At 47.7% G+C, this 19,629-nt stretch overlaps 1 protein-coding gene across 15 annotated transcripts in view; it reads right to left on the bottom strand.

Annotated features, from left to right (window-relative positions):
- Positions 1-19,629, bottom strand: part of madd (MAP-kinase activating death domain) — a 439,970-nt gene that overhangs the window by 243,505 nt on the left and 176,836 nt on the right. For 8 of the 15 annotated variants that reach the window (XM_072518749.1, XM_072518756.1, XM_072518760.1 and 5 more), the window contains exons 6-8: positions 11,166-11,279; positions 5,085-5,165; positions 10-185 (exon numbers count right to left, since the gene is read on the bottom strand). In XM_072518749.1, the coding sequence (XP_072374850.1) occupies positions 10-185; positions 5,085-5,165; positions 11,166-11,279 (371 nt within the window). Of the gene's footprint in view, positions 1-9; positions 186-2,949; positions 3,007-5,084; positions 5,166-11,165; positions 11,280-19,629 lie in introns of all 15 variants that reach the window. The other 7 variants (XM_072518747.1, XM_072518746.1, XM_072518754.1 and 4 more) reach the window with 1 other exon arrangement.

Below are 19,629 nucleotides of genomic sequence, written 5' to 3'. Positions count from 1 at the left end.
CCCACTCACCGGGTGGCAATGTCTACTGAGTCAACGTCATTGCCGTAGATCAGAGGGTTGAACTCTGTGGATGGGGTAGAGGTCTGTTCATCTCGTGGCCTCCCGCCCACAGACAGTTCCTGTGCTTCATTGAACTTCTCCAGATTGAGGATGGGTTGAGTGTTCAAGCTCATGCTCGCCAGTGCCTGTCACAAGATGACGCAGAGGAAAAACTTCAACATAAGGGCAACCCAAAAATGAGGAGTAACCCCTGTTTCTACACTACTCTCTCCCCCCCCCCCCCCATTTAGTCCCAAACCAAAACTGACCAAAACCCCAACCCCCTCCCTCATCTCAAACCCCCCCCAAACCAGCCCCCCGCCAAACTGACCAAACAACTCCCTTTCATCCAGACACCGCCTCCCAACTGCCTAACCCCCCGCCCCATCCCCCCAACTGACCAAACAACGCCCCCACCCTGACACCTCCTAAGTGACTGAAAAAAAACCCACCCAACCCCAACTGACCACCACCCCTCACCCCACCAAACAACCCCTGACCCCGACCCCACAACACCCTGAACCCCACACCTCACTAAACACACCACTCACCACAACTGCCCCAAAAAACCCGGCATCCTGACCCCCCCAACTGACCAAACAAACCCTCCTCACTTTTTCCCCATCCACCCCACCAACTCAAGCAGCTCCCCGCTCCCATCTCACTGCAGTTTGCCCAGCAGGAAGGCATTTCCAAGCTCTTGGTCAGTCGGAAGCTGCCACCCATTACATTCCATCCAATGGCTGCAATTCCCATCCTCATGAGGGACAAATCAACGTGCACAAACAGCAATGTAATTCAAACCAAAAAGGGAGAATGCTATGGAATACTGAACACTTTGGTACTGGGGAGTGAGTGTCACAGGGCAGTGCACTCAGAAACATTACTCAGCTTTCACCGGGGTCTAACCGACGGGCAATGGTGTCCGCGGAAGCATCTTGCAGCAAGTAAAGCTCGAGTATTCTGTGTGGGTGACAGTCTTCTGAAGGAAGCCAATGCCACTCCTCAGCTCAACGCTGGACTCCAAACCAAAATTATATAAAAGCTTAGTGGGAGAACTGCTCAACAGCATCTGATGGGGACAGTGTAGAGGGAGCTTTACTCTGTATCTAACCCCATGCTGTACCTGTCCTGGGAGCATTTGATGGGGACAGTGTAGAGGGAGTTTTACTCTGTATCGAACCCCGTGCTGTACCTGTCCTGGGAGTGTTTGATGGGGACAGTGTAGAGGGAGCTTTACTCTGTATCTAACCCCATGCTATACCTGTCCTGGGAATGTTTGATGGGGACAGTGTAGAGGGAGCTTTACTCTGCATCTAACCCCATGCTATACCTGTCCTGGGAGTGTTTGATGGGGACAGTGGAGAGGGAGCTTTACTCTGTATCTAACCCCGTGCTGTGCCTGTCCTGGGAGTGTTTGATGGGGACAGTGTCGAGGGAGCTTTACTCTGTATCTAACGCTGTGTTGTACCCGTCCTGGGAGTGTTTAATGGGGACAGTGTAGAGGAAGTTTTACTCTGTATCGAACCCCGTGCTGTACCTGTCCTGGGAGTGTTTGATGGGGACAGTGTCGAGGGAGCTTTACTCTGTATCTAACCCTGTGCTGTACCCGTCCTGGGAGTGTTTAATGGGGACAGTGTAGAGGGAGCTTTACTCTGCATCTAACCCAGTGCTGTACCTGTCCTGGGAGTGTTTGATGGGGACAGGGAGCTTTACTCTGTATCTAACCCCGTGCTGTACCTGTTCTGGGAGTGTTTGATGGGACAGTGTAGAGGGAGATTTACTCTGTAACTAACCCCGTGCTGTATCTGTCTGGGAGTGTTTGATGGGACAGTGTAGTGGGAGCTTTATTCTCCATCTAGCCCCGTGCTGTACCTGTCGTGGGTGTGTTTGATGGGGACAGTGTAGAAGGAGCTTTACTCTGTATCTAACCCTGTGCTGTACCTGTCCTGGGAGTCTTTGATGGGATCATGTAGTCTATTTGAAGCTGAAATATGCTTGACATGGTGCATGTTGAAGTATACGTGCAGGTGGAAGAAGTAACTAAGAGGGGTGTGCAGGGGACATTGGGCAGATTTGGGATCCAGAATCCAGACACTGTCGTAGCGTCAGGCTGTGAGGCACCATGTGTTGAAGAACGGCCAATAGTTTCTTTGTAGTGAAAGAACCAGGGCAAGTGTGGCAATACTGTAAGGAAGCTGTGTGCACTCTGGACAAACTTCATTCACTGGAGCTTTAAATCACTCACATTGATAAAAGCTTTCACAGTGCAAAAGCCACAATCAGCTGCAATGCATTTAGGAAACTGGTTTGCAATGAGACAAGGTCCCCAGGTACTCGGCGGGCTGTTCATGCTCATTACAAGTCACTTGGCAGGCCAAAGCCCGGAATAAAAGCATGCGCTACATTAATATAATAACACAGAACATTTAGCCAAAATATAAACTGCATTTGAACTAAGTTGAATTTGGTGGTCCTTGGGGGCAGGGGTTCCATTTAAAATCTGTTTGCAAACTGATTGAATGTGGAGGGAAGGCGGAGGGAGCCAGGGAATGGAGGAGAGGCAGGAAATGAGCTTGTGAGGGAAGTGGGGGTGACAACTAGCAGGAGGAATGTGGGTGTAACAGGGACACAGGAGGAGAATGTTAATGGGAGTAATTGATGGAGGGAGGGAGGAGGGAGAAGGGGGTCAGTTGAGAGGGAGAGGGAATGATGGGGGCCCACCAAAATCCAAGTTAGTTAAATGTGACAGAGGCTGCAGATTCCACTCGGCTGTTAGAGGAAGGTCTCTGCGGTGGACAGGGTATCGCACGGAATCCAGCAGAACTACCCGCTTCAGCCAACAGCCAGGGACAGAGCTCAAAACAAAGCACAGCAGCATGAAAGCAGTAAAGAGATTGTAAAATGGACCTTCTTCTCCGCTGTGACGAGCTCCTGCTGCATGATCACACTTAAGCTAACCAAACACTGGACGGCAAAGGACAAGATGGAAGACACCATGACAACACCAACAACAGCAGCCAATCAGCCATGAGGATGAGGCCCCAACAGGAAGAGCAAAGAGTGTGGAGACACAGACGAAAGGAAAATCTATTACTGGAACAGTCAGGTTGAGAAACCAGCAGCTGAGAGTGTGTGGCAGAGTTACTGCCACAGTGTAACCTTGGGGCAGAGCATCAAATAAGTGGGAGAGGGGTGAGGAAGGGTAGCAGGCGGCATGTCGTCACTTTAACAGCAGAACATGTAGTGCCCAGCTTGCTGCCCCTGCTTTCTGGCATGATGGCTGAGCTTTTTGTTCTAAACTCCATTCATCAGACTGCGAATGGCACAGCTCACATCCCTCTGTGTAACCAATCGGGACAGCTACATTAGAAAGCAATAGTGCGGCATTTAAAACAACAGATTCCCAAAGAGCATTTGACGTATTCAATCAACACTTACACTAGAAAACCACTTTCAATACTGTACTCGAGTGGTTTAAATCCCCCCATTACCCCAGCGTTGAGGCTGCAAGGCTACACTTATTTCATGCTTTGCCCCTGTGTCAGTAACTAGTTTACCTTGAGATACTGCAGATGGCACAGTGCAGAGGGAAATAAAAAGGAAAAAAAGAGAAAACGCAAGTGGCAATGACACGGTCTATAGCCATGGATTAACCCAGCCACCAGCCCGATACGCTGCAGAACCCAGTGCTTCACAGCACGAGCTGCACAGTTCAAAACACACTCTAAGGCGGTATAGGGTGGCCAGTCAGCTCTCAGACACCCAGCATTCAGGGGCAACTAGGGTGGAAGTTGCCCTGTCACCCCAGCCCCTTACACAATGCAGACAGCAAGATAATCTGACTCATCACTCTCCTAGATTTTTGGGTTTATTAATTCAATGGTCAGCCAGCGTTACGGTTAATGGGCAATATACACCCAACAATTGAAATGTCAGTAAGAAATTCTGATATTCCACTGGATCTCCCAGCAGGGTGTCAGAAAAATGGACAATGGAAAAGTGTTGGAGAGGCAGCAGCAGGTTAGCGCTGCACTGAGTCTCCAAGGCTCGTTATCCCCAAAGTGACGACAATGCACAGCTACACATCAGCGCACAGAACTGTCCCCAGGTCACCCATTGCACCACACACCCCCAACCCCCTCCCCAACCACACCCCTCACCCACCAAGCCTACACGATGCCAGTGCCAACCACTGCCCCTGCCAGCGCCAACCTCTGCCCCTGCCAGCGCCAACCTCTGCCCCTGCCAGCGCCAACCCCCCGATAGTGCCATCCCCCAACCCCAATTCCCCGACCCTTGCCAGCACCAACCCCTCAACCCGACCCCCGCCAGTGACAATCCCGCAACCTCCGTCAGTGCCAACCTCTACCCACACCTGTGCCAACCCCCGGACCCTGCCAGATCCAACACCCAAACCCGCCAACGACAACCTCTGACCGCTGCCAGCACCAATCCCCGACCCCACCAACCCACGACCCCACCAACCCCCCCCCCCCCCCGACCCCGCCAGCCCCCCCCCCCCCCCCGGCCCCGCCAACCCCCCCCGGCCCCGCCAACCCCCCCCAGCCCCGCCAAACCCCCTACCATGCCAACCCCCCGACCACGCCAACCCCCCCCGACCACGCCAACCCCCCCCGGCCACGCCAACCCCACCAAACCGTCCCGCACCATGCCAGCATCAGCCCCCCCAAACCCACCAAACGCCCTGCCAGCGAACTGCAATGTGCCAGACATGAGTAAATCGAAACCCACCAGCGCAGGCAAACCGCAACCCGCCAACGTAAATCGCACCCCCTTCCGCAAACCAGGTGTTGGGTGCAATATCAATAGGGAAGCCCCATGGACACCGGCACCAAGAACAAGCTAGAATCTGGGACTGGACAATCAATCAGCAGGGAACACGTCACCGCAAAGGGATGTGGGTGAGGACATGGACATGGGGTGGATGCGCTTGCTACTTTGCTCCCAGTGGACTGTCCTTGCCAGCCGGGCTGGCTTGAATGGCCAGTGGAACGTCCAAAACAGCAGTTGCCGCCTCCTACCTGCTTCAAGTGTTTCTTCAGTTCGGTGGCTTCTGGTTCAGGCATGTTGGGTAAGAGCTCTGCATTCGTGGGTGCAATCACCTGTCAACGAGACACCGACAACAAGTCAGAGGCCGCGAGTCATGAAATAAAGCATGCCACTTAGCACTGTGACTCCTCTTTCACTGCAGCAACAACAGCAGGCAGTAACAGAAACATCAAAAGATTTACAGCACAAGAGCTGACCATTCAGCTCATCATATTTGTGCAGGCCCAGAAAGAGAGCGAGCCAGCCAAAACTCACTTTGCAGCTCGTGTTAAGACACCTGAAGTGCTTATCCAAGAAGAAGCAGTGTCTGCCTCTGCCTTCAGGCAATGAATTCAACACCCAGCAGACTCAACTGCTCCCCCAACCCCCCTCCCTCCCTATACTACCCCCTGGACATTTACCTCTCGAAGGGAAATAGATCCTGCTCATGCACCTTAATAGATCTCCCATCTGTCTCCTCTGTTCCAAGGAAATCAGCCCCAGTCTATTCAACCTTCCCCAAGAGCCTCTCTTGTGCGATTGCATCCTTCTTCCAATCTTTGTTCTAGACTATAAACTAATAACGGGGAAAATCAAATTAGAGTAAGCGAGCAAGAAATCTAAAAACTGACTTTTGCAGCCAATCAATGACATCCTCGACCTGACATCAGGGAAGCACTATATCATTCTGGAGTCACAACTGCGGGATATAAATGGGTGTCTGCTCCCCTAACTAAAGACTTCCCCATCATTATTGCTTGCAAAATCTTCTTCCTACCTGCCCTGTATTATTGAGCCACCCATGGGCCACAGCCTTGGCTCTGGCTGTATCCCCAGAAGAAGAATCATCTTCATTCATATTCAGAACAGGATATCAGGCAGAGTCTGGGGTTTTCTGTCTACTTCTGCTCCACTGTCTGGAACTCACCCATTCCCTTTCATCCCAAACACGCTACAACTGCAGGGTGACCAGTACTATCCACACAGCTCTCAGCCCATGGATGCAATGCAGTGACAGCAGTTGCTGCTCACGCTCGAAAACTTTAGCTGGTGACATTATGCCCAGGCCAGCACACTCACGGGCACCAAAACGGCACACCAGGCAGCTCCCTGCATGCCAGCACCACTCATACAATAGTAATAGCTAACAATTTAGTTTCTTTAGTCAAGGGATGTGGGCCTTATTGGGATAGCCAGCATTTGTTGCCCATGCCTAATTGCCCTCGATACAGTGGTGATGAGGTGTCTTCTTGAACTGCTGCAGTCTATATGGTGTAGGTACACCCACTGTGCTGTTAGGGAGAGAGTTCCCGGTTTTGCCCCTGTAGTGATCTCTGTATGCGCATGTACACAAGTAATCAGTAGCACCACATGACCACTGGAGGGCCGGACCAACAGGGGTATAAAAGGCAGCCACATTGGGTCTGGGGCAGTCTCTCTCTCTCTCTCGGGTGCACTACGATCAGGGTAATATCAGAATAGTTCGGATAGTTAGTGGAGTTACATATAGTCACTGTTGTTAGATCTTGTTAACCTTATCATTAGTTTCAAAGTTAAAGTAAAGAACTCATGCACTTGTTATAGTTACTCAATAAACCTTTGTTGTTACTGGACGAGTTCGAGTCTTCTTCATCGAGATTCAGAAGACCTCACCATCAACCAAGGATCGAGTAGCACGAGTTACCTACCACACAGGGAACAAGATAGCCCCAGCAACAGTAAAGGATCGGCGATATATTTCCAAGTCAGAATGGTGAGTGACTTGGAGGGGAACCTCCAGGTGGTGGGGTTCCCAGGTATCTGCTGTTCTTGTCCTTCTAGCTGGTAGTGGTCATGGATTTGGAAGGTGCTGCCTCAAGGTTCTTAGTGAGTTCCTGCATTGCAACTTGTAGATGGTACACACGGCTATAATTGTGTGTCGGTGGTGGAGGGAGTGAATGTTTGTGAATGGGGTGTCAATCAAGTGGGTTGCTTTGCCCTGGATGGTTCAGAGATTGAGTGTTGTTGGAGCTGCACTCATCCAAGCAAGTGGAGAGTATTCCATCACACTCCTAACTTTTCTTTAAAAATATATTTATTCAAATTTTTCAACAAATTTTCAACAAACCCCCCCCCCCCCGCCAAGAAGAAACAAGAACACAACAATCAGAAATTATACATTGGATTTCCCCCATATACAATAACCCCCATATAACATTTAAAAACACAAATAGGGAAGACCCCCACCTTCACCCAAACGCCACCCCAAAAGAACCCCCCCCTCCCCCCACCCTTGGGCTGCTGCTGACCTCCAAACGCTCCGCGAGATAAGTCTAGGAACGGTTGCCACCGCCTGAGGAACCCTTGCAGACCCTCGCAAGGCAAACTTTATCCTCTCCAGCTTGATGAACCCTGCCATGTCATTGATCCAAGCTTCCACACTAGGGGGCTTCGCATCTTTCCACAGTAGCAAAATCCTCCGCCGGGCTACCAGGGACGCAAAGGCCAGAATACCGGCCTCTTTCGCCTCCTGCATTCCCGGCTCGTCCGCCACCCCAAATAATGCCAATCCCCAGCTTGGCTTGACCCGGGCGTTCACCACCTTGGACATAGTCCTCGCAAAACCCCTCCAAAACCCATCCAGCGCCGATCACACTCCTAACTTGTGCCTTGTAGATGGTATACAGGCTTTGGGGCGTCAGATGAGTTACTTGCCACAGGATTCCTAGCCTTTGACCTGTTCTTGTAGCCAATTCAGTTTCAGATCAATGGAACCACTCCCCCACTTCCCCCAGGATGTGGGGAATTGAGCGATAGTAATGTGATGGGGTGATGCCTAGATCCTGTCTTGTGGGAGATAGTCATTGCTTGACACTCGAGTGGTGCAAATGTTACTTGCCACTTGTCAGCCCAAGCCTGGATATTGTCCAGGTCTTGCTCATTTGGACATGAACTGCTTCAGTGTCTGAGAAGTCACGAATGGTGAACATTTTGCAATCATCAGCGAACATCCTCACTTCTGACCTTGTGATGTAAGGGAGGTCATTGGTGAAGCAGCTGAAGATGGTTGGGCCTAGGACACTACCCTGAGGAACTCCTGCAGTGATATCCTGGAACTACGATGACTGACGTCCTACCACCGCAACCATCTTTATGTCAGATATGACTCCAATTAGTAGAGTTTTCCCCTGATTCCCGTGGACTCCAGTTTTGCTCGAGCTCATTGATGCCATACTCGGTCAAATGCTGTCTTGGTGTTAAGGGCAGTCACTCTCACCTCACCTCTGGAATACTGTTCTATGTCCATGTTTGAACCAAGGCTGAAATGAGGTCAGGAGCTCAGTGATCCCGGCAGAACCCAAACTGAACATCAGCAAGCAGGTTGCTTGCTGAGTAAGTGCCGCTTGATGACCCCTTCCATCACTTTACTGATGATGGACAGTAGAGTCATGGGGCGGGAATTGGCTGGGTTGGATTTGCCCTGATTTTTGTTTACAGATATACTTGTGCAATTTTCTACATTGCTGGGTAGATGCCAGTGTTGTAGGTGTAGGAACAGCATGCCGAGGGGCATAATAAGTTCTGGAACACAAGTCTTCAGTACTATTGCCAGAATATTGTCAGGGCCCAAAGCCTTTGCAGTATCCACTTGCCTTCAGCCATTTCTTGATATCACGTGGCGTAAATAGAATTGGCTGAAGACTGTCATGTGTGATGCTGGGGACCTCCAGAGGAAGTTGAGATGGACCATTCACTCAGCACTTCTGGCTGAAAATTCTGGAAAATGATTCAGCCTTATCTTTTGCACTGAAGTGCTGGGCTCCTACATCATTAAGGATGAGGATATTTGTGGAGCCTCCTTCTCCAGTGAGTTGTTTAATTGTCCACCACCATTCACGGCTGGATGTGCCAAGGCTTAGATCTGATCTGTTGGTTGTTGATTCGCTTAGCTCTGTCTATTACTTGCATGCCAAACAGCATAAGCAGCAAGTAGTCCTGTGTTGTACCGTCACTTCATTTTTAGGTATGCCTGATGCCCTCCTGCACTCCTTATTGAACCAGGGTTGATCCCTTGGTTTAGTAGTTATGGTATAGAGAGGGTATGTTGAGTCACGATGTCAGAGACTTGGGTTGAGTATAATTCTGCTGCTGTTGATGGCACGCAGCGTCACAAGGTTGCCCAGGCTTGAGTTGCTAGATCTGTTCAAAATCTATTCCATTTAGCATGGTGGTAGTGTCACACAACACTGTGGACCAAAATGTACCAAGTTGATCAGTCAGTTGAAAGATTACAAAAAGACAGCAGCTTAGAACATCGCAAAGTAATATGCAAATAGCAAATTTGATTCAAAGCACAGTGACAAGGGTATAGGCAAGGCACTGTACTCCCCCTTGGAAACAGCAACAATCCCGCAGTAGTGCATTGCCTGGATTACGTGAAGTTCCTTCAGTGCAGTCAGACAAGGCCCTGCGGAGTCAATTAAAGGAGAGGGAGTGTGCAGCGGGACCTGGGTGTCCTTGTTCACCAGTCGCTGAAGGTAAGCCTGCAGGTGCAGCAGACAGTAAAGATGGTAAATGGAATGTTGGCCTTCATTGCGAGAGGTTTCGAGTACAGGAGCAGGGATGTGTTGTTGCAATTATACAGGGCCTTGGTGAGGCCACACCTAGAATACCGTGTGCAGTTTTGGTCTCCTTTTCTGAGGAAGGATGTTCTTGCTCTCGAGGGAGTGCAGCGAAGGTTTACCAGACTGATTCCAGGGATGGCGGGACTGTCATATGAGGAGAGATTGACTAGGTTGGGATTGTTCTCACTGGAGTTCAGAAGAATGAGGGGGGATCTCATAGAGACTTGGAAAAATCTAACAGGACTAGATAGGGTAGATGCAGGGAGGATGTTCCCAATAAAAGCAAATTACTGCGGATGCTGGAATACGAAATCAAAGAGAAAATGCTGGAAAATCTCAGCAAGTCTGGCAGCATCCGCAGGGAGAGAAAAGAGCTAACGTTTCGAGACCAGGTGACCCTTTGTCAAAGCTATAATACAGAGAAAGTGGGAAATATTTATACTGTGGAGTGAGAATGAAAGATGAATCATTGCCACAGAAACCCAGGGAAACAGGATGCTAATAGCCACAGAAACCACGGTGAAAGAGTGCTAATGACAGTCCCCAGAGAGAACAAAAGATGTGAAAGGCCAAACAGCAGAGAAACTAACACCAGAGGGTAAACGGTGACAGATGGAGATGTGGGGGGAGGGGAAGGGGGAAGTAAAGGGGAGAAAGGGTAAGGAAAGGTGGAAAAGATGGAGGAGGGGGGGGGTTAGTATATATAAGGAAAGACAAGAGAGAAAGAAATGGTAAAAGACAGTTAAGATGAAATGGGATGAAAACAAATGGGTTGAGGTGGGGTAGAGATAATCATCTGAAATTGTTGAATTCGATGTGGAGACCAGAAGATGAGATGATGTTCCTCCAGTTTGCGTTGAGCTTCACTGGAACATTGCAACAGGCCAAGGACAGACATGTGGACATGGGAGCTGGGTCTTGTGTTAAAACATCGGGAGGATGTTCCCGATAGTGGGTGTGTCCAGAACCAGGGGTCACAGTCTGAGGATTCAGGGTAAACCATTTCGGACAGAGGTGAGGAGACATTTCTTCACACAAAGAATGGTGGGCCTGTGGAATTCATTACCACAGGAAGTAGTTGCGGCTAAAACATTGAATATATTCAAGAGGTGGATAGATATAGCAAGTGGGGTGAATGGGATCAAGGCTTATGGGGAGAAAGCAGGATTAGACTATTGAGTTGGAAGATCAGCCATGATCATGACGAATGGCGGAGCAGGCTCGAAGGGCCGAATGTCCTCCTCTTGCCCCTATCATCTATGTACCTATATGTCCATAGGAGCACATTCATTTTGCATAGTGCAGGACAGAGCACAATCATCCGTCAGAGCTTCAATGGTTGAAGGGAGAATTAAAGCAGCGATACTGGGGGCGATGATCTGTGAGCAGAAAACCGTACAAGATAGACAGTCCCAAACTCAAACAGCGTCAAAACCAGTTGAAAAGAATGACCTTGCAGCTCACACTTACCTTGTTGGCATCCAGGTCAACGAGCCAGACATCATCCGGCATCTTGAAATCAGCCTTATATAGAAGAAAACTGGCAGGTACACCAATAATGTAGGGGGTCGGAGCGAGCAACAGCTATAAAAACAAAAAATAATCAGCAGCAAACCTTAATGAGACAATCAAAAAACACAATACAAATCACATCTCCATCAATACACAGGGGATATAAACCACACCCCCACCAATACACACGGGATATAAACGACGCCCCCATCAATACACTCGGGATATAAACCACACCCCCATCAATACACACGGGATATAAACCACACCCTCATCAATACACACGGGATATAAACCACACCCCCACCAATACACACGGGGTATAAACCACACCCCCATCAATACACTCGGGATATAAACCACACCCCCATCAATACACGCGGGATAAAAACCACACCCCCACCAATACACACGGGATATAAACCACACCCCCATCAATACACTCAGGATATAAACCACACCCCCATCAATACACACGGGATATAAACCACACCCCCATCAATACACACGGGATATAAACCACACCCCCATCAATACACGCGGGGTATAAACCACATCTCGATCAATACACACGGGATATAAACCACACCCCCATCAATACACACGGGATATAAACCACACCCCCATCAATACACACGGGATATAAACCACACACCCCATCAATACATACGGGATATAAACCACACCCCCATCAATACACACGGGATATAAACCACACCCCCATCAATACGCACGGGATATAAACCACATCCCCATCAATACGCACGGGATATAAACCACACCCCCATCAATACACACGGGATATAAACCACACCCCCATCAATACACACGGGATATAAACCACACCCCCATCAATACGCACGGGATATAAACCACACCCCCATCAAAACACGCAGGATATAAACCACACCCGCACCAATACACACCAGAAAAACCCACACCCTCATCAATACGCACAGGATATAAACCACAAACCCCATCAATACACACGGTATATAAACCACACCCCCATCAATACACACAGGATATAAACCACACCCCCATCAATACACACAGGATAAAAACCACACCCCCATCAATACACGCAGGATATTAGTCACACCCTCATCAAAAATCACAGGATATAAACCACACCCATACCAACACACGGGATATAAACCACACCCCCATCAATACACACAGGATATAAACAACACCCCCATCAATACACACGGGATACAAACCACACCCCCATCAATACACACGGTATATAAACCACACCCACACCAATACACACCAGAGAAACCCACACCCTCATCAATACACACGGGATATAAACCACACCCCTATCAATACACACGGGATATAATCCACACCCCCATCAATACACACGGTATATAAACCACACCCCTATCAATACACACGGTATATAAACCACACCCGCACCAATACACACCAGAGAAACCCACACCCTCATCAATACACACGGGATATAAACCACACCCCTATCAATACACACGGGATATAATCCACACCCCCATCAATACACACGGTATATAAACCACACCCCTATCAATACACACGGTATATAAACCACACCCGCACCAATACACACCAGAGAAACCCACACCCTCATCAATACACACGGGATATAAACCACACCCCTATCAATACACACGGGATATAAACCACACCCCTATCAATACACACGGGATATAATCCACACCCCCATCAATACACACGGTATATAAACCACACCCCTATCAATACGCACGGGATACAAACCACACCCGCACCAATACACACCTGAAAAACCCACACCCTCATCAATACACACGGGATATATACCACACCCCCATCAATACACACGGTATATAAACCACACCCCCATCAATACACACAGGATATTAGTCACACCCTCATCAAAAATCACAGGATATAAACCACACCCCTACCAACACACGGGATATAAACCACACCCCCATCAATACACATAGGATATAAACAACACCCCATCAATACACACTGGATACAAACCACACCCCCATCAATACACACGGGATATAAACCACACCCCCATCAATACACACGGTATATAAACCACACCCGCACCAATACACACCAGAGAAACCCACACCCTCATCAATACACACGGGATATAAACCACACCCCTATCAATACACACGGGATATAAACCACACCCCCATCAATACACACGGTATATAAACCACACCCCTATCAATACGCACGGGATACAAACCACACCCGCACCAATACACACCTGAAAAACCCACACCCTCATCAATACACACGGGATATATACCACACCCCCATCAATACACACGGTATATAAACCACACCCCCATCAATACACACGGGATATAAACCACACCCCTATCAATACGCACGGGATACAAACCACACCCGCACCAATACACACCAGAAAAACCAACACCCTCATCAATACACACGGGATATAAACCACACCCCTATCAATACACACGGGATATAATCCACACCCCCATCAATACACAGGATATAAACCACACCTCTATCAAAACCCACGGGATATAAACCACACCCCCATTAATAGACACGGGATATAAGCCACACCCTCATCAATACACACGGGATATCAACCACTCCCCTATCAATACACACAGGATATAAACCACACCCCCATCAATACACAGGATATAAACCACACCTCTATCAAAACCCACGGGATATAAACCACACCCCCATTAATAGACACGGGATATAAGCCACACCCTCATCAATACACACGGGATATAAACCACACCCTCATCAATACACACGGGATATAAGCCACACCCTCATCAATACACACGGGATATAAACCACACCCCTATCAATACACACGGTATATAAACCACACCCCCATCAATACACAGGATATAAACCACACCCCTATCAAAACGCACGGGATATAAACCACACCCGCACCAATACACACAGGATATAAACCACACCCCCATCAATACGCACGGGATATAAACCACACCCCCATCAATACACGCAGGATATAAACCACACCCCCATCAATACACAGAGGATATAAACCACACCCCCATCAATACACATGGGATATAAACCACGCCCCCATCAAAACACATGGGATATAAACCACGCCCCCATCAATACACATGGGATATAAACCACGCCCCCATCAATACACATGGGATATAAACCACATCTCCATTAAAACACATGGGATATGAACCACGTCCCCAACAATACACATGGGATATAAACCACACCCCCATCAATACACACGGGATATAAACCACGCCCCCATCAATACACATGGGATATAAACCACATCTCCATTAAAACACATGGGATATGAACCACGCCCCCATCAATACACACGGGATATAACCACACCCCCATCACTACACACAGGATATAAACCACACCCCCATCAATACACATGGGATATAAACCACCCCCCATCAATACACACGGGATATGAACCACACCCCCATCAATACGCGCGGGATATAAACCACATCCCCATCAATACGCACAGGATATAAACCACACCCCCATCAATACACACGGGATATGAACCACACCCCCATCAATACGCGCGGGATATAAACCACATCTCCATCAATACACACAGGATATAAACCACACCCCCATCAATACACACAGGATACAAACCACACCTTCATAAATACACGCAGGATAAAAACCACACCCCCATCAATACACAGAGGATATAAACCACATCTCCATCAATACACATGGGATATAAACCACACCCCCATCAATACACGCAGGATATAAACCACACCCCCATCAATACACGCAGGATATAAATCACACCCCCATCAAAACACGCAGGATATAAACCACACCCGCACCAATACACACCAGAAAAACCCACACCCTCATCAATACGCACAGGATATAAACCACAAACCCTATCAATACACACGGTATATAAACCACACCCCCATCAATACACACAGGATATAAACCACACCCCCATCAATACACACAGGATAAAAACCACACACCCATCAATACACGCAGGATATTAGTCACACCCTCATCAAAAATCACAGGATATAAACCACACCCCTACCAACACACGGGATATAAACCACACCCCCATCAATACACACAGGATATAAACAACACCACCATCAATACACATGGGATATAAACCACACACCCATCAATACGCACGGGATATAAACCACACCCCCATCAATACGCACGGGATACAAACCACACCCCCATCAATACACACGGGATATAAACCACACCCCCATCAATACACACGGTATATAAACCACACCCGCACCAATACACACCAGAGAAACCCACACCCTCATCAATACACACGGGATATAAACCACACCCCTATCAATACACACGGGATATAATCCACACCACAATCAATACACACGGGATATACCCCACACCCCTATCAATACGCACGGGATACAAACCACACCCGCACCAATACACACCAGAAAAACCCACACCCTCATCAATACACACGGCATATAAACCACTCCCCTATCAATACACACGGGATATAAACCACACCCCCATCAATACACAGGATATAAACCACACCTCTATCAAAACGCACAGGATATAAACCACACCCCCATTAATAGACATGGGATATAAGCCACACCCTCATCAATACACACGGGATATAAACCACACCCCCATCAATACACATGGGATATAAGCCACACCCTCATCAATACACACGGGATATAAACCACACCCCTATCAATACACACGGTATATAAACCACACCCCCATCAATACACAGGATATAAACCACACCCCTATCAAAACGCACGGGATATAAACCACACCCGCACCAATACACACAGGATATAAACCACACCCCCATCAATACGCACGGGATATAAACCACACCCCCATCAATACACGCAGGATATAAACCACACCCCCATCAATACACATGGGATATAAACCACGCCCCCATCAATACACACAGGATATAAACCACACCCCCATCAATACAAATGGGATATAAACCACGCCCCCATCAATACACAGGATATAAACCACACCCCCATCAATACAAATTGGATATAAACCACGCCCCCATCAATACACAGGATATAAACCACACCCCTATCAAAACGCACGGGATATAAACCACACCCGCACCAATACACACAGGATATAAACCACACCCCCATCAATACGCACGGGATATAAACCACACCATCAATACACGCAGGATATAAACCACTCCCCCATCAATACACACAGGATATAAACCACACCCCCATCAATACACATGGGATATAAACCACGCCCCCATCAAAACACATGGGATATAAACCACGCCCCCATCAATACACAGGATATAAACCACATCTCCATCAATACACACAGGATATAAACCACACCCCCATCAATACACACAGGATATAAACCACATCTCCATCAATATACGCAGGATAAAAACCACACCCCCATCAATACACACAGGATACAAACCACACCTTCATAAATACACGCAGGATGAAAAATACACCCCCATCAATACACAGAGGATATAAACCACATCTCCGTCAATACACACGGGATATAAACCACACCCCCATCAATACACGCAGGATATAAACCACACCCCCATCAATACACACGGGATATAAACCACACCCCCATCAATACACACAGGATATAAACCACAACCCTATCAATACACACGGGATATAAACCACACCCCCATCAATACACATGGGATATAAACCACACCCCCATCAACACACACAGGATATAAACCACATCTCCATCAATACACACAGGATATAAACCACACCCCCATCAATACACACGGGATATAAACCACACCTTCATAAATACACGCAATATAAAAACCACACCCCCATCAATACACAGAGGATATAAACCACATCTCCATCAATACACACGGGATATAAACCACACCCCCATCAATACACGCAGGATATAAACCACATCTCCATCAATACACACAGGATATAAACCACACCCCCATCAATACACGCAGGATAAAAACCACACCCCTATCAATACACACGGGATATAAACCACACCCCCATCAATACACACGGGATATTAACCACACCCCCATCAATACACGCAGGATATAAACCACATCTTCATCAATACACACAGGATATAAACCACACCCCCATCAATACACGCAGGATATAAACCACATCTCCATCAATACACACAGGATACAAACCACACCCCCATCAATACAGAGGATATAAACCACACCCCCATCAATACACACGGGATATAAACCACACCCCCTTCAATACACACAGGGTATAAACCACATCTCCATCAATACACACAGGGTATAAACCACACTCCCATCAATACACGCAGGATAAAAACCACACCCCTATCAATACACACGGGATATAAACCACACCCCATCAATACACACGGGATATTAACCACACCCCCATCAATACACGCAGGTATAAACCACACCCTCATCAATACACACGGGATATAAACCACACCCCCATCAATACACATGGGATATAAACCACACCCCCATCAATACAAGCAGGATATAAGCCACACCCCCCATTAAAACACGCAGGATATAAACCACACCCGCACCAATACACACCAGAAAAACCCACACCCTCATCAATACACATGGGATATAAATAACACCCCTATCAATACACTCAGGGATATAAACCACACCCTCATCAATACACACGGGATATAAACCACACCCCCATCAATACGCACGGGATATAAACCACACCCGTACCAATACACACCAGAAAAACTCACACCCTCATCAATACACACGGTATATAAACCACACCCCCATCAATACACACGGGATATAAACCACACCCCCATCAATACACACGGGATATAAACCACATCTCCATCAATACACGCGGGATATAAACCACACCCCCATCAATACACACGGGATATAAACCACACCCTCATCAATACACACGGTATATAAACCACACCCCCATCAATACACACGGGATATAAACCACACCCCCATCAATACACACGGGATATAAACCACATCTCCATCAATACACGCGGGATATAAACCACACCCTCATCAATACACACGGGATATAAACCACACCCCCATCAATACACACGGGATATAAACCACACCACCATCAATACACGCGGGATATAAACCACACCCTCATCAATACACACGGGATATAAACCAGACCCCCATCAATACACTCGGGATATACACCACACCCCCATCAATACACGCAGGATATAAACCACGCCCCCATCAATACACACAGGATATTAACCACACCCCCATCAATACACACAGGCTATAAACAACACCACTATCAATACACTCAGGATATAAACCACACCCCCATCAATACACACAGGATATAAATGTCATCTCCATCAATACACACAGGATATAAACTACACCCCCATGAATACACGCAGGATAAAAACCACACCCCCATCAATACACAGAGGATATAAACCACACCCCCATCAATACACACGGGATATAAACCACACCCCCATCAATACACACGGGATATAAACCACACCTTCATAAATACACACGGGATATAAATCACATCCGGATCAATACACACGGGATATAAACCACACCTTCATAAATACACACGGGATATAAACCACACCCGGATCAACACACACGGGATATAAACCACACCCCCATCAATACACACGGGATATAAACCACATCCCCATCAATACACACGGGATATAAACCACACCCCCATCAATACACACAGGATATAAACCACAACCCCATCAATACACACAGGATATAAACCACACCCCCATCAATACACACGGGATATAAACCACACCTTCATGAATACACACAGGATATAAACCACACCCCCATCAATACACACGGGATATAAACCACACCCCCATCAATACACACGGGATATAAACCACACCTTCATAAATACACACGGGATATAAACCACACCCGGATCAACACACACGGGATATAAACCACACCCCCATCAATACACACGGGATATAAACCACATCCCCATCAATACACACGGGATATAAACCACACCCCCATCAATACACACGGGATATAAACCACAACCCCATCAATACACACAGGATATAAACCACACCCCCATCAATACACACGGGATGTAAACCACACCTTCATAAATACACACAGGATATAAACCACACCCCCATCAATACACACGGGATATAAACCACACCCCCATCAATACACATGGGATATAAACCACACTCCCATCAATACACATGGGATATAAACCACACCCCCATCAATACACACGGGATATAAACCACACCCCCATCAATACACACGGGATACGAACCACACCCCCATCAATACACACGGGATATAAACTACACC

Source organism: Scyliorhinus torazame, chromosome 10 (assembly GCF_047496885.1).
Source record: "Scyliorhinus torazame isolate Kashiwa2021f chromosome 10, sScyTor2.1, whole genome shotgun sequence".
Classification (NCBI taxonomy): Eukaryota; Metazoa; Chordata; class Chondrichthyes; order Carcharhiniformes; family Scyliorhinidae; genus Scyliorhinus; species Scyliorhinus torazame.
This window is presented reverse-complemented; position numbering and strand designations above follow the sequence as displayed.